Source organism: Pan paniscus, chromosome 2, assembly GCF_029289425.2.
Source record: "Pan paniscus chromosome 2, NHGRI_mPanPan1-v2.0_pri, whole genome shotgun sequence".
NCBI classification, from domain to species: Eukaryota; Metazoa; Chordata; class Mammalia; order Primates; family Hominidae; genus Pan; species Pan paniscus.
The window spans coordinates 62,415,766-62,430,576 of record NC_085926.1 but is presented as its reverse complement, the minus strand read 5'-3'; the positions used below and the strand labels follow the sequence as shown (position 1 = coordinate 62,430,576).

Below are 14,811 nucleotides of genomic sequence, written 5' to 3'. Positions count from 1 at the left end.
AGGAAAAACGACTTTATTTGCCAATGTAAAATCTGTAATTTACAAATAACATAAGGAAAAGTTATGAGGACATAAGAATAGAGGGGAATCAATTTCCACTAAGGGGTCATGAAAAACATAGCTTGAGAGCAAGATTTCAAAAGGGGTAGGGATGCTGGGAAAGATGATGTACAAAGGTAGAAATACAAGGGAGGGAGAGCATGCAAACGCTGAGTTTTCGCCAGCATGGATTATAACAAAGGCAAGCCGTAAAGTTGGAGAGATGTTTGGGAGGTTCTAAAGTCCCACGAAGTTTGGAATTTTTTTTTCTGTAGATGATACATTCTCAATGGGGGCTTTACAGCTCATAAGTTGAGAAAATTGACTCAGGTGGGAGGGTGGCGCTTAAAAACGTCTTACTCTTTTTATATATATAGCACAGATCTACATATAATACATAAACAGATATTCTATATATCTGTTGTATTAAATTTTCATGGAGAAGGAAGTTGTGGGGCAGGGTGATAATGAGTAAAAGATTGTAAAATACCGCTCTAGATTCTAGGAAGATATTAGAGAATGCCCCTGCCCCAAAGTAGGGATTAGACCTAAGAACAAACACTGACAGAGGCTTCAGTGCTCAAAGCACTAAGAAAAGACAAGATGTGCTACATATATGCATGCAACAACTGATTCATAAAAGTAGAAGGCATTTTGTATCTTAAATACAACCCCATCCATAAATCTAAAGCCAAAATCTTTGAGAAAGGCACAACTATATCCCTTCTGCATGGAGTCAGTGTCTTGATTAGAGTCAATTCTAGAAGCAGGAATGACTTCACCTCCACTCATTTCTATCCATAGAAATGATGAGACGTGCACACATCTGTGACATTCATCCATGTAAGAGTGAGTAGATGAGAATGTTTCTAAACCATCCACGGATGGGCACTTTGGCCTAAATGGAAGCTATTCTTTTTCAAGAGTCCCCAAAATGAATGAAAGAGTGTAAATTTTAATGCATATAAGTTGTTAGGATTGCAATTCATACTTCTTGTACTATCCAGAGATATCCAATTATGATTCTCTCAGAGATGCATAGCTAACTTGTTTTAAGGTAGCTGCTAAAAGGGCCCTCTTTAAAGTAATAATTCATTATAGTCATCAGCAGTTCCAGGAGCCTGATTGGAACTAAGTGCTACTTAAAAATTCCCCCTTTTCACATGTGTATTAGTAAAATATTATGCTTAGAATTACCTCCTTGATTCTTTATGTTATTAATATCCAAATGAAATATTAGTAACACTAGTAATACACTACATTATTTTTCTAAAAGCAGAAATATCAAGCATGTTTCATCCTTTTGAAAGTAGAGCATTATAAAATTTGAAAGTAGAGCATTAAAAAAAGAGAAGGAAATGTTTCTATGAGTCCAGTGCAGTAGTCTAGCTGAAATGTCATATTTTACAAATACAATATGTTTTGAATAATAGAAGTATTTTTTTATTTTTGTGTGCGAAATGAAGCTTGCTTCTAATTTATGTACCCGCCACCCGCTAATATGTTTAAATTAAATTGCTTTTGCATACATTTGTATGTTATTCACTCCTAACTACTTTTAATTTGCTCAGAATTGACATTTTAACTTTCCGGGCTGCCATCTCTAAGATCTTCTAATTCCTTGATCATTATTCAGTGTGTGTATCATTTAATGATCACATTTGCTTATATAGGCTTACACATGTCTCAGTGGAAATCGCCAACGGTTTTGTTACATGGCAGTGTTTAAGACTAAGAGCCACCAGGGACTGAATTCAAAGGCAAATTCCCCATTTAAACAGAGACACATAAAAGGAAAAGTTCCATTTTCCCTTCTGTTTAATAGCCATATAGTTAATCTTTTCTTGACCATTCCCACAAGAGCACCCTTTAGTTCCAAGTAGAGATGTATAATTGGCTTTCCCACAATGTGAGGTGTAAAGGACAAATTTATGAGACACCTGTTTCCCTTACAGAAGAGAATGCCAGGTAGACAATTTTGCATTCTAGGTTTTTCAGTCTATGAGCTGGGGCTATATTGCCATTGTGAAAGAATAATCTGTTTCTAGAGGGAGACAGGTATCCAGGTGATCTTCAAGGTCCAGAATTTCTGACTTAGCAGAAGGCATGTACCCACCTCCACCCCCCACCCCCTAACTTCCCCCTTCCCTAACTCCCCCACTCCCCCACTCCCCTACTCCCCTACTCCCCCACTTCCCCACCCAAGCAAGCCCAGAGGCAGCTCCAGCTCTTGCAGGAGTCCTGTTAGTCAAACACAGCTTGCCCAGGGCAGAGCTGCTTTGGCAAAACTTGCTCTTCTCCTGCAAGATCCAAAAAGAGAACCTCAAGTCCTTTGCCAAAGTGCTGTCAACTTCACTTAAACAGGAAGGCTCCTCTCAGATGCAGAGTTAGGCTGGGCTCTACCGTGCCAGTGACTTTGGCTGGATGGAACACCCTTAAAATGCCACTACTGAGACACACGGTGCCAGCTTGAGGAGCCGTGTATGACACCGTCCTTCCAAAGAAATACAGTTGATTCAAGTTGGGGGTTTTGTTTTGTTTTATTTTCTCCCTCTACTTATAAAACCATCCATCTCTCTTCCATCACATCAGTTGATCCATCTTTGTCCAAAAACAAAAGGCTGGTATGAGGTAACATTTTTAACTTTTTAGTCACTTATTTTAACTTTTTACAGAAAAATACAGAGCTTGATTAATTTTCACAAATTGAACACACACCCATGTAAGCCATCACACAGATCAAAAAGTGGAACCTCCCCAGAAGTCCCTTTCATGCTTTCTCCCAGTGTCTGTCCCACTTCCAAGGGTAACTATTATGATATGAAGCCACATTTTAAATCCACTTTTGGTCAAAGAGTCTAATACAAGAGCTGAATTGGGGATTGTTTTCATTTCCTTGGTGTCTGTTTCTGTGTGTAAACATTTCTGCATTTTTGTTGAACTTAGTTTGAGAGAGAAAGTTTCTATTTTCTTTAAATGTTCTATAAAATTATTCAAATCTGATCTTTCTTCTTGATACAATTTCATTAATTTCACCATCAACTGACACCTCATTGCCCATACACCTGTCTTTAGAAGCAGCAGTTAGAAAGAGTTTGGTTTCTGTACATCACCATTAGGTGTGCCTCCAAGTGGGTGAACTTCCTACTCTATTTGGTATCTAACGTCTGATTGAGAAATATGCCTCCATCAACAGTAATTTGTTTTAAAAATAAGAAAATTGAAGTGCTCCACCATTTCTATCAATCCCAGTGACTTCACAGCAACCCCAGCCCCAGCCACACCAAGAATTCCAGGAACTTCAAGTTCTTAGCATGAGAAAAGTTCTAGACTCTTATGGCAATGGATATGGAAACCAAAGGCCCCTCCCAAAGGCATGTGATCATTGTGTATGGGTGCACTTTTAAGTCACTGTGTGGTTAATTTTTCCATTAACTTTTGTCATTTCTCTGGATACAGAGCCACACCACAGCTTCCCATCTGTAAGCTGCTTTCTGAAGTGTGTCGCTTGAGTTTTTGCTGTTGTCTTGCTGTGGACTTGGTCAATTTATTTACAATTGTCGTGTGCTTCTGCCACATCTGCATTGTCACTGTGATGGTATTTTTTCTTTCTGTCTGTTTCTTCCACAGGAGTTTAACCAGTAACCTACCCAATGTGAACCTACCCAATGTGAACCTTCCCAAAGTACCAAATCTACCAGTTAACATCCCTCTAGGCATCCCACAAATGCCTACTTTTTCGGCACCGTCATGGATGGCTGCTATATATGATGCGGAGTGTGTATTCAGTTCACATTAGATCTCATTTAAATTTAAGTGATCTTGGCATGGATATGTATTGTTTATTTCTATACATCCTATATAACAGAGATGGAGATGGATAATTAGACATATTTTGCTGATCATACAGAGACAATATTGTTTATTTCTGGCATGCATCGTGTTTGTAAGATGTTTGCTATATATACAGCACTAACAATTTGTCTTACGCCCACTGAATGCTGGAGGACTATGTTTCACTTCCTGAATTCTTTTGCAAAAGGATTCTACCCTTTTTGGCAGGTGACATGACTTTAGGAGCTAGACATCCAAAAATAGTGGAGGAAACCTCTTTGGTGGGCTGGCCAGTCATCTCTGGCCTGATCCAAATCTAAGAAGGAAGCACACCTACCTAGAATCTGGGGTGTTTTCCTTAAAGAAAAATAAAAAATTCCTAGAGAATGTTTAAACCATAAAGCATATTTCTGGTGTCAGCAAATGGCAGGATATAGTAACAGTATGTTCAGGGCTAAATGAAAATTTCTGAATGGATCAAGCCTTAGTCATATAAATGTTATGTAAAAAAATATATTATGTACTTTCCAAGGTCACAGTACAATATGGTGCTTTGAGAACTAGGTAATGAGAAGTTCAATAATTCTCGAAACACAAGATTCAAACAATAAATAATTAAATTTTTGGTAGCCATATCATCTGAATATAGGGCTATGCTTTATACTCATCCACATGAATGTCAGAGTTGCATGGGCCACTTCTTGAAAGCCAGCAGTCTGGGGGAGTGAGGGTTGAGAAGCCATTTCTTCTAGCTTCAAAAATGAATCTTCTCTCCTTTTTTAGTTAGCAAGAAGATCGAGCACCCCTAAATTCTACCTCAGGGAAATTAGAGCCACGTGCATGATTTAATAAGTGAAATAAGGGTTAGCGATTGTGTACCCTTCTTTGATCCTTTTCTTAGACCACAGCTAATTACAGACCAGATAAGCTTTTTCTTGAAAGAATAAATTGGCACATTTTCAAAGGGAAGTGTTATTATCAAAGGAATAAAAAATGGTCTGAAACTGGCAGTGATGTTTTGAAATCTTAGAATCACATTCATCAAGACGGCCCTCAGCATTTTTATTTTTGCAGTAATCCGGGTGGAGGACAGACCATTAAAATGACTGCTCTAGCTGGCTCCTCCAAAGCTGCCTAATATTTCTACAACCTACAATTGCTCACAAGTTCACACTAAAATCATATGGTCAATGTGTCTGATTCTCTTTTAAAGGCAAATTACAACCTCCAAAAATTTATATCTGAAAAAAAGCTTCTAAAAAAACACAAATCATATTCATGCTAAGATGACTATATGAAAAAATTAGATTAGGTAGTATCTGTGAAAAATTTAAAAATATCAGAAAGCTTCTCTTATCTTCCTCTGTGCATGCTCTGTGACACTGTTTTTGAAAAGATATGAATCAAGACATTGTAATAAAGCAGATAATGGTCTCCGTTCAATTAATTAAGGCATGAGTGGGAACACATTTTGGTAACTGCTCAGCAATCAAAATAATCTTGGTGCTATTGCCTTAACATTAACAGTTTATCTTAAAAATAAAAAGAAAATATTCTTTTCCTCATGTCAAAACTTAATAATAAGCTCTTCAAAGAAAAAAAAACCCTACAAGAATTTTTTGAAACTCTGAAACCAGATGGGTGTCAAAATGTTGTTGTAATAAGTACCAATTATTGCATTCATATGTACTTAATGATTTAAAACATACAACCATGCAGTTCCAAAACGGGGCTTAGACTAGACAAAGTTGGGGTTTCTTTTTCCCAAGCATAGGTTGGGGCAGGGGGAAGGCTGAACTTTCACGGAGAAACAGCGCATTCCCCCACTTTTGAACAATGCTCACGGCAGTATCTGAAAAGAAGGCGTGGATTCTCAATCACCCACCAGGAAATGCCTGATTCTATATCTTTTCATAATTCCAGTTTCTTCCTTTGCCACCTTTCATTTTAAGGGCGTGTTTATATGTTACCTTCTCCTTCGTGTCAGATACATCTACGTACTGACCTCAGACTGGTCTGTCCTTGAAAACATTACCCTGTTGGTCCAGGCCATAGGCTCCCTCTCAGCATGCTTGGGCGTGTGCCCCCTCCCCGCCCTGCAGTAGCTGTGTATGCATTTATGCACTAGCTATATTTCTCTCTGAAGCATTAATTCAATGCAGCTGGCATCTGTCACAATAGAAACACCCACTCTCATCTGTTTCTATAGACGATGTCAGAACAAGTGGTAATGCATGGTGTGTTGGACATTTTATAAATTACTGTGTTAGCATTAGTGGTATGCGAGGAAGTGGGTAGGGGGGAGGACACCCCTCAGAGCTCCAAATGGGATTGTTACAAAAAAGACAGCCAGCCAGAGAAGGGCAGGAGGATGAGAGATGGAGCATTTTTCATACACAGGCTTTTTGTAGATGCCCCAGGTAAAAGTTTCTTAGACGTCATCGTACAGAAAGGCATCAAGACCAATTTCCCCAACTGCACACAGGACTGGGTAAGATGGTGCAACGGTAAAAGAGCTCAGGTTTTGAGCCCTAAAGCAGTGACAATATCCCTTGTCCACTAACTTCCACTGTCCCGACTCACCTCATCCTGGTGAGGACCCTGCCTATGCAATGGGCTGGTCTATGAAAATTGGAACAGTAACCAAACTGAACTAGAATTTTGGAATCAAGGTATCCAGGTGTACCCCTCTTGATCTGAGTCACCCTAATTTCTTTCCAGCTCTTCAAGAGAGAAAGCAGGTCCTCGCTCACCACTTTGTTAGCACTGTCCTTTGAAAACGAAAAGTCTTGTGCAATCTCCAAGAGGTCTCCACTCTGGAGGGGAGCTGGGGAAATGCATGAAACCCTGAAGTTTAATAACTGCATGTTGCCATGTAGTTATTATCTGTTGAGACTATTTCTCCCCCTGGTTCGTGGCCTTCATCTGAATCATCACATGTGTTAATGTGGTTATTAAAAGAAGGCTGATTTTTACCATACACCATTCTCCTGGTTGTTATGGGGCAACACCTTCCCCAGACTTCTCACTGGTCTGGGGTAATTGGCTGAGCAAAGCACACTAAGTCATGTATGGTAAAACTCAAAATCTGCCGGTGGAGACTCGCCCCCGCCTCCACCGCCAACACACGTTGTTTTGTATGTTGAAGCTGCTGTTTGCCTTCTAGCCCCCAGTTGTCTCTGTGTTAGTTTTTGTAGAGCCTGAGGCCAGTGGGTGACTCTCATTTTCTAATTTTTATCCTGCCAGTAATGGGTCAGGCACCTCAGAAGATCTGTTTTGGAAACTTGACGCCCTTCAGACCTTCATTCGGGACCTGCACTGGCCTGAAGAAGAGTTTGGAAAGCACCTGGAACAACGGCTGAAGTTGATGGCAAGTGACATGATCGAATCTTGTGTCAAAAGGTAAGTATAGGTGGCTGGACAGGTTCTGCACACCCTCCCCACCATACACAGACTCAGGGAAGGGTAGATGGCTGCTCTTTCAATTGGCTGTAGTTTGAAACTAATTGGAGAAGGGGATTGCTTGTCAAAGTCAGCTGTAGTAGTGGCTGTCAACGTCTAACTTCCATTCACCTGCCCTCCATCTGTCCCAAACCCAAAATAATCTGGCTGCCAATTTTTTCATGGTTGTTGGCTTTAAGAGGAAAAGATCCCTGTCCATTCTTGTTTGTATCCCTGATATCTAGCAGTGTCTGGCACAAAATACTTAACTAGTAAGTATTTGTTAAATGTATGAATGTGTGCCTGAGTGGACAATTAGAAGGGAAAAAAAGAAGAATATGCAATTCTGGAGCTGGCGTATCCAGTACGGGTAGCAGAAATCTAATGGTTTTCTAACAATGTGGATAGGGCCTCAGCATCATCATTCACTCCATATATAAAAGATGAGCATATATGTGGGCCAACTTGTAGTTGTCTTGTTGAAAATCTAGCTGGATTTCAACAGCGGGGCATGAGACATTGAACATTACATTTTGCCTGCACATAGATTCCCTGTTTTGTCACTGTGGCTTTTAGGACTAGGTTAGGAATGCTGTACTTGAAGTTCCCAGGCAGACTGTTCTGAGAAGGTGAGGGAAAAAAATGAGGACAACATTCATCCATTCAGCAAACATCATTTGAGCTCCTCCCATATGCCAGGCACAGGGCTAAGTTCTTGGCATACAATGAAGAATGAGAGTAGTAGAATCCCTTTCCTCATGGAGTGTCTCTATATCAAATATAGAAATAAAATTCCACTGAGGGGACATCATCGTCATCACTCTGTCTACCCCCAGATACACATCCAAGTTCCTTTTCTAGTTCATAACTGTTGCGTTATTTTTCCTCATTCAAAAAAAAAAAAAAATAGATTGCAAGCAGCACAGGCTACTCCATATCTCCAGATGTTGTGTAGCTTGGTTGATGGATCAGTTGTGGGTGATGGGGGCCGGGTTTGTCTGGAAGTTCTTTGAATTTATTATTTCATATCTTGGAAGAGGAAAGGTGAAGTAATATCATCAGAACTGGAAAGCAAAAAAGCAAAAGAACAATGCAATCTCAGGTAGGTGACCAGCATCTCAGCAGGAATTGAGAAAGGAACTATGCACTATGGAGAATCTGGGCAGGTGTTTGAGGCCACTTCCAGAAGCTTAAAGTTGTAGTGATCCAGATTTTTTAGTATTGCTCTTTTATTCTCACTCTTAGAACTGAAGGCAGGCCTACTTCTCAAACTCAAGATCAAAATATTTCCTTAGGGTCTTGAATTCCACGATCTCCTAGATAGTCTATATCAATTTTAGGAAAAGCAATGCTTTTCCAATGGCCAAACCATTCCATAAAAAAACTTTTTGCGTGATCTGTCCTAGGGGTGAAATGCATTACAGTAAAGGCTTACCAGTTCCTAAACTGTGCACATAATTGTACAGAAAGACATGCATGTCCTTCATGGAGAGGCCAGTCTGGGTAGGGAGCAAGAAACGGGAAGATGCTCAGAGAAAATTGACAGATATGAGGATGTCACAGGTGGATAGGGACTCTTATCCCTTACCATGCTGTAATCATGTCTTCACGGTTCAGACACCTAAAGAGGGTGAGCTGCACAGAGCCAGGGAGTGGATCTTGTTCATTTGGCATTCCTCACCCTCCCCAGGTCTCAGCACCATGCTTGGCACACAGTAGCTGTTAAGCAACCTTTTACTGACAGAAGTTGCTCCACTGCACATGTATGGCTGCCCTGGACACTTAAATTTCCTGATGTCCCTTTTAAATCAGCCCAAAAGCAGACAAGAGCAAAAATGGGTGGAAATATCCCCAGACCTACAGATTCAGAGGACAGAGCATGGATGAGTTTTTGAATGTTTTAATACATAGAATCTACATTACAAGAGCCTAGAACCATTGTTCTCCTTGGTAGAACAGATTCTGTATCCCTTGTTCTAGGCCAACATAGCAAGGACATTGTTTCATAGGTATAAATATGCAATGACAAAAAGTCAGTAAGGCACTCCTCATGTTTCAGTGCTCCAGAAATTTAATTCATCAATTTGACAGACATTTACAGAGCCTCTAGTCTAGTCTAAATCAGGTTACTTGTGCTGAACACAAAACAAGGCATGCTGTCTTTTGCCCTCAAGGAGTCAGTTGAGTTAAATGACCTCTCCTTTTCTGGCTTTTTGGTCCTACAGAGCCCTCTCAGTCATATTAATTTTGCATTCAGCTTCCTCTTTTCACAGCCCTGCACTCCAAGGGCTATGAACAGTTCTCCTGTGAAAACTGAAGACGATTACTTCATTGGAAGGGAGCAATTTAGCATTTCCATTTCTCAAATTGGGCCGGAACTGGCACACAAGCCTCAGAAGATCAGCACAGGGACATGTCCAACTCAGTCCTCATCAGGCCTCCTTTTCACAAAACCGGCAAATGATGTATTTTCAGCGTAGCTTAAAATGATCATCATGATTAGAAAGCTACTTGAGTGCACTGAATCTTCAGAAGCCAAGATACATTTATCTTTAACATGATCATATAATATATAGGGGTGTTTTAAGGGTTTGGGATTTTTAGGTTTGTTTTTTTTTTTTTTTTTCCTTAAGAACTGGGCTCCCAACCTTAGAAATTATACTTGGCTTCTCTGCATGCACTCAGGGTGTGTTAGCAAGCTGGCATCCTTTCCTGAGCTAACTAGCTGTGTGGTCCTCCTATGCACTGTTAGAAAACTGCTACAAATTCCTCTTAAAGTAATGCTTTCCTGGTGGCTGTATGATCTCCAGAACTTGGCAGTGAACAATGCCAAAAAGATGCATCAGGCAAATGGGGCCTTAATAAAGCCACTTACTAACCAGGTGCTTTTCTTTAAAGACATTTGATGATATCACCCACTTCCCTGAAACCTTTTAAAATATAACTAGGCCCCTTTTACAATGCTGATGTCAAAGATAAGATCTCCCACCTGTATTACCAGCTGGCCATGTCAGGCTAGGCTTTTTCTATGAGTTGTTAGCACATTGCTGAGATCCTAATTTGACCAATGTCAGAATTATGTTACATTCAGATTCCACCATCACACAATTCTTGAATTTGTATATGTATATTAAGCGTACATATAAAATAGTTGTATATTATGACATTTTAAATCATAAAATAATGTATTTTATTGCAAAATAATACATTGACATTGAAAACAAAACATAGTGGAAGTCCCCCAGTACCACACCTCCTAATTTCACTCCCCTCCTCAAAGGTAGCCATCTTTAACAGCTTGATGTATTTCCTTTTTATGTCCTTTAACAAGCAAAATAAATTTTGTAGTCTTTAAAGCAATGTAATACACTTGCTGGATTTAAAATTTTTGTCTCTTTCAAAACCAGAAAGGGGAAAATAAAAACCCACAGCAATAAACATCATTTAAGATTTTTTTCCCCACCACGAGGTTTTGAAGATTAAAAACTGCTTTGGTTTTTGTTTGTTTGTTTTGTTTTATTAATGAAGTAATTCAAGGTAGGCAGTTGCCAATGTGAGAGAACTTACATATGCTATACTGCTATAATCGAGTTTTTGTGAATTCATTCATTCTCCTGCAATTAAGGTTCTCCATAGCATGTAAACTATAGAGAGAAATACGCCAAGCTACAGGTGTTCCGGGTACTGCCGAGAAAGGAAGGGTGTGCATGTCTGTCTCCGTGAATAGGCCTTCCTTAGTTGGGAAAGTTATTTAAAAGGGAACACATGTGAAGTCATTGTTGACTGAAACTGATTACAGCCTTCAATTTTCTTTTTCACTGACCTCTCAGAAAATATCTCCTCCACCTGCTGCCATCTGAACGCTGAATTGGTCTTTTCCTACTTTGTTTTAATAGAACCAGGATTGCATTTGAAGTTAAGCTGCAAAAAACCAGTCGATCAACAGATTTTCGAGTCCCACAGTCAATATGCACCATGTTTAATGTTATGGTTGATGCCAAAGCTCAATCAACAAAACTTTGCAGCATGGAAATGGGCCAAGAGGTAAAAAAAAAAAAAACAGATTTTTTTTCCCTCTTCATTGATCATGTAGAAGAAAACTTCACAAATTCCTTCCATCTACCCTAGTCTGCTAGTTTCAGAAATACACTCTAACATTTGTGGATTAAGCCATGGATGAGTGTTCAGTATCTGTTTGTCAAGTAGATTTCTAAGGCATGTGCTGATGAGAATGTCAGTCACTTGGAAGTGATTCTTGGCTGGAGTTGGGGTGGCCATAAAGTTCCTCTAAGCTAAATGAAGTTTGACGACCTTATTTATTAGGCTGGTGTCTCGAACAGATCTGTGTTTGCCAGAATGAAAGTCATTTTCACATTTGAAGTGCATTTTATCACTTTGAACATCTGGACAGCAAGAGAGGCCTTTCTTGCATCAAACAACTTCCAGGATGTATAATGTTAGATCACCCTGCTACCCAATCCCCAGCCAGCAGGTTCTGAATTTCCAAAAAAAAAAAGAAAAAAAAAATTGCAGACTTTCAATTTTCCTTAGACTGAATTGATCATGAATCTTTCCTGACCAAAAGTTTAGTCCTTTGCTAAGTTTGCAATTCCAAAGCAGTATTTAAAATGTAAAGGAGAAGGAAACAGCGACTTGGGCTTGATTAAAGACTATCATGATCATTTTTCTCTGATGGCCTTAAGCCAGCTAGATATTCATATACCAATTTAGAATTAATTCAGAAGCATTTCTGGCAACTCTATGTTGTTGCCAATTGGCATAAATTGCTCCTAAATCAGATCTTTCGATACCAGCCTTACATGTTCAGAATTTTTACTAAATTATATTTGCTCCTTATTCGTTATTTATTTTCTCTTTCAGCACCTTCCATTTTTAAATGTGGGTTGGTGGTATTCTCTTCCTGGCAAGATCATCTTCAACCTTGTTTCCCCTACAAGTCAGCTTCCTCAGCCCCCACCCCCACCCTGGTTAACTCTGTTCCTGACTAATTTTCTTGTCGAGGACCTTTTCCTGGGGATTAAGTTCTAAGCACTGGAGTCAAATTCAGGGTGCCCTTGGTTCTCTGTCCCAGCATCATGTGCTCATATGAATGATCTGGGGCAGTGGTTCTCATGTTTCAGTGTACGTTAAACTCACCCAGAGAGCATCTGAACACCCAGATCATTGAGTCTCACCCAAGAATTTCAGATAGGTCTGCGGTGTGGTCTAAGGATTGGCATTTCTGACAAGTTCCGTGGCGATGCTAATGCTGCTGGCTGTTCCAGAGACCACACTATGAGAACCACAGATCTGGATACTCAGTATGTAAACCTGACTTCAGGGGAAGGACTCAGGTAGGAAGGATAGCCCCCCTTGGGGAAGACCTGGGTTCGGTGTTCAGAAACCTAGATTCTTCCCCTGGCTGAGCTGAAAGCTGGAGTTTGACAAATCACTCAGCTTCTTTGGGCCTCAGTTTCCTCATCTGTAAAATGGTAGCACTATTCTAGTTTTATTCAGGCTGTTTTTAGTGGCACAATCTGTTTTTCAAAGCAAATCAAGAAGGCCAGCATGTGACACAAATAAAAGTACAGCTGCTCTGGATGGAGAGGGGAGGAGGGGGCCTAGAGTCCAAGCTGCCAGGTGGCCCTCTGCTCTGCACCTCTTCACTGCCCACCACCCACCTAAGCTGCTCTGGAATATTTAAACAATCTCTTAGGCTTCATCAAGCCCACTTTAAAGGCCCTGTTTTTGGTGATCTCAAAAGTTCATTGAGATCCCTTTGAGTTCATATTTTCCAGAATCCTGTTCCTCCTTAATTTTTCTCCCCTTGGAGCTACTGTTTTTAAAATTGAGATATAATTCACATACCCATAAAATTCAGCAGTTTAACATGTACAATTTTTTAGTTTTAGTGTATTCACAAAGTTATGCAGTCGTCACCATGGTCAATTTTAGGACATTTTTATCACCTGAAAAACTGAGTACCCATTAATTCTCACTCCCCTCCCTTCCTCACAGCCCTAGGTAATCACCAAAATACTTTCTATCTCTAAGGATTTACCTATTCTGAACATTTCATATAAACAAAATCATACAATATGTGGCCGTTTGTGTCTGGCTTCTTTCACTCAGCACAGTGTTTTCAAGATTTATCCATGCTGTAGCATGTATTGTTCGCTCCTTTTTATGTATTTATTGACCATTGTATATTTTCTTTAAAGAAATGCCTATTCAAAATCTTTTGCCCATTTAAAAAATTGGGTTATTTGTCTTTTTATTATTGAGTTGTAAGAGTTCTTTGTATGTTCTGGATACTTGACCATTATCATATATACGATTTGCAACTATTTCCTCCCATTCTGTGGGTTTTCTTTTTCATCTTCTCGATGGGATCCTTTAAAACATAACAGGTTTCTTTTAAATTAAATGCAGTGCAGTTGACCTAGTTCCCCTTAAATCTTCTTGAGATGTACATTTTAACTGAGTTTTCTAAGGATGGTGCTAGGCCAGGGTGCAGAAGGGTTGATACAACAGGACTGGTCTTGCCTTCTCCTCAGCAGCTTTTGCAGTCCCTCCCCAGCTTGATTCAATGACGGCCATGTTTCAAAAGCTCCCACATACCTGGTCAGATGGTTAAACAGTTCTTCCAAACAAGCCAAGTCACTTTGATCTGGGCTGTTTTGCTTTTGAGCTGGGGGTTTAGGGAGAGTAGTGGGAGCGTGGGAGTTGCTGTCACAAACTTCACTGAGAATATAAAAAAAGGTATGGAGCCATTTCTCAGGGGAAAAAAATACTTTCACATATTATTACTCTACAATTTCAGAGGACCTGGGGACCTCCTTGACCAAACCATAGACCCCAGTTGGAGACAGAGGATGAGAAAGACCAAGTTGACTTTTATCACAATGGCGGACCCTTCTTTTCTCTTTACCACTAATCGCTTCTGGGCCAAGGTAGAATGACCTTAGCTTGACCTGGGAGTCTGGTTTTATAGAAGAATAAGTTGCCTTTTGGTTTAATCATGACATCGTATGGACTCCATACCTTAGCTGCCAAACGATGTGTCATCATTTGCTGAATGAAGAACATAGCATGCAACACACAACCTTTGGGAAGTATGTGGTTTGTTAAAATTGGGTATTAAATAAAGTCCCCTAATTCTGGATATAAAATCAGAAAGTTGTCTTGGACTTGCAGTAACATTTTTGACATGAAACAGCAGTGTCTATTTCTTTCTAGACATTGTTCTATTTGATAAAGTAGAAAAGACTACCCATACTCTCCCCATGTGACTCAACATAATTTTTTTAATGAAAACAAATAACCGAGGCTTGTAAACATTTCTTGTTTCTCCCAAAATAGCGCGCACACACACACACATCTAGACTGAATATCTTTATTAAGGGCCCATCCAATAATGCATCCTAGTCTATGATTCTTATTGTAAGACTGTTGGTTTTTTTCCCAAGCCATCTTAGAGAGATCTATCGTGACATT

The 14,811-nt window shown here is 39.8% G+C and overlaps 1 protein-coding gene across 14 annotated transcripts in view; it reads left to right on the top strand.

The window, feature by feature from the left end:
- CADPS (calcium dependent secretion activator) overlaps positions 1-14,811 on the top strand; it is a 475,048-nt gene that overhangs the window by 386,570 nt on the left and 73,667 nt on the right. For 9 of the 14 annotated variants that reach the window (XM_034956809.3, XM_055110096.2, XM_055110093.2 and 6 more), the window contains 3 exons: positions 3,670-3,816; positions 7,120-7,275; positions 11,211-11,358. In XM_034956809.3, coding sequence (XP_034812700.1) covers positions 3,670-3,816; positions 7,120-7,275; positions 11,211-11,358 — 451 coding nt within the window. The remainder of the gene's footprint in view (positions 1-3,669; positions 3,817-7,119; positions 7,276-11,210; positions 11,359-14,811) is intronic. The other 5 variants (XM_034956818.3, XM_055110097.2, XM_034956822.3 and 2 more) reach the window with 1 other exon arrangement.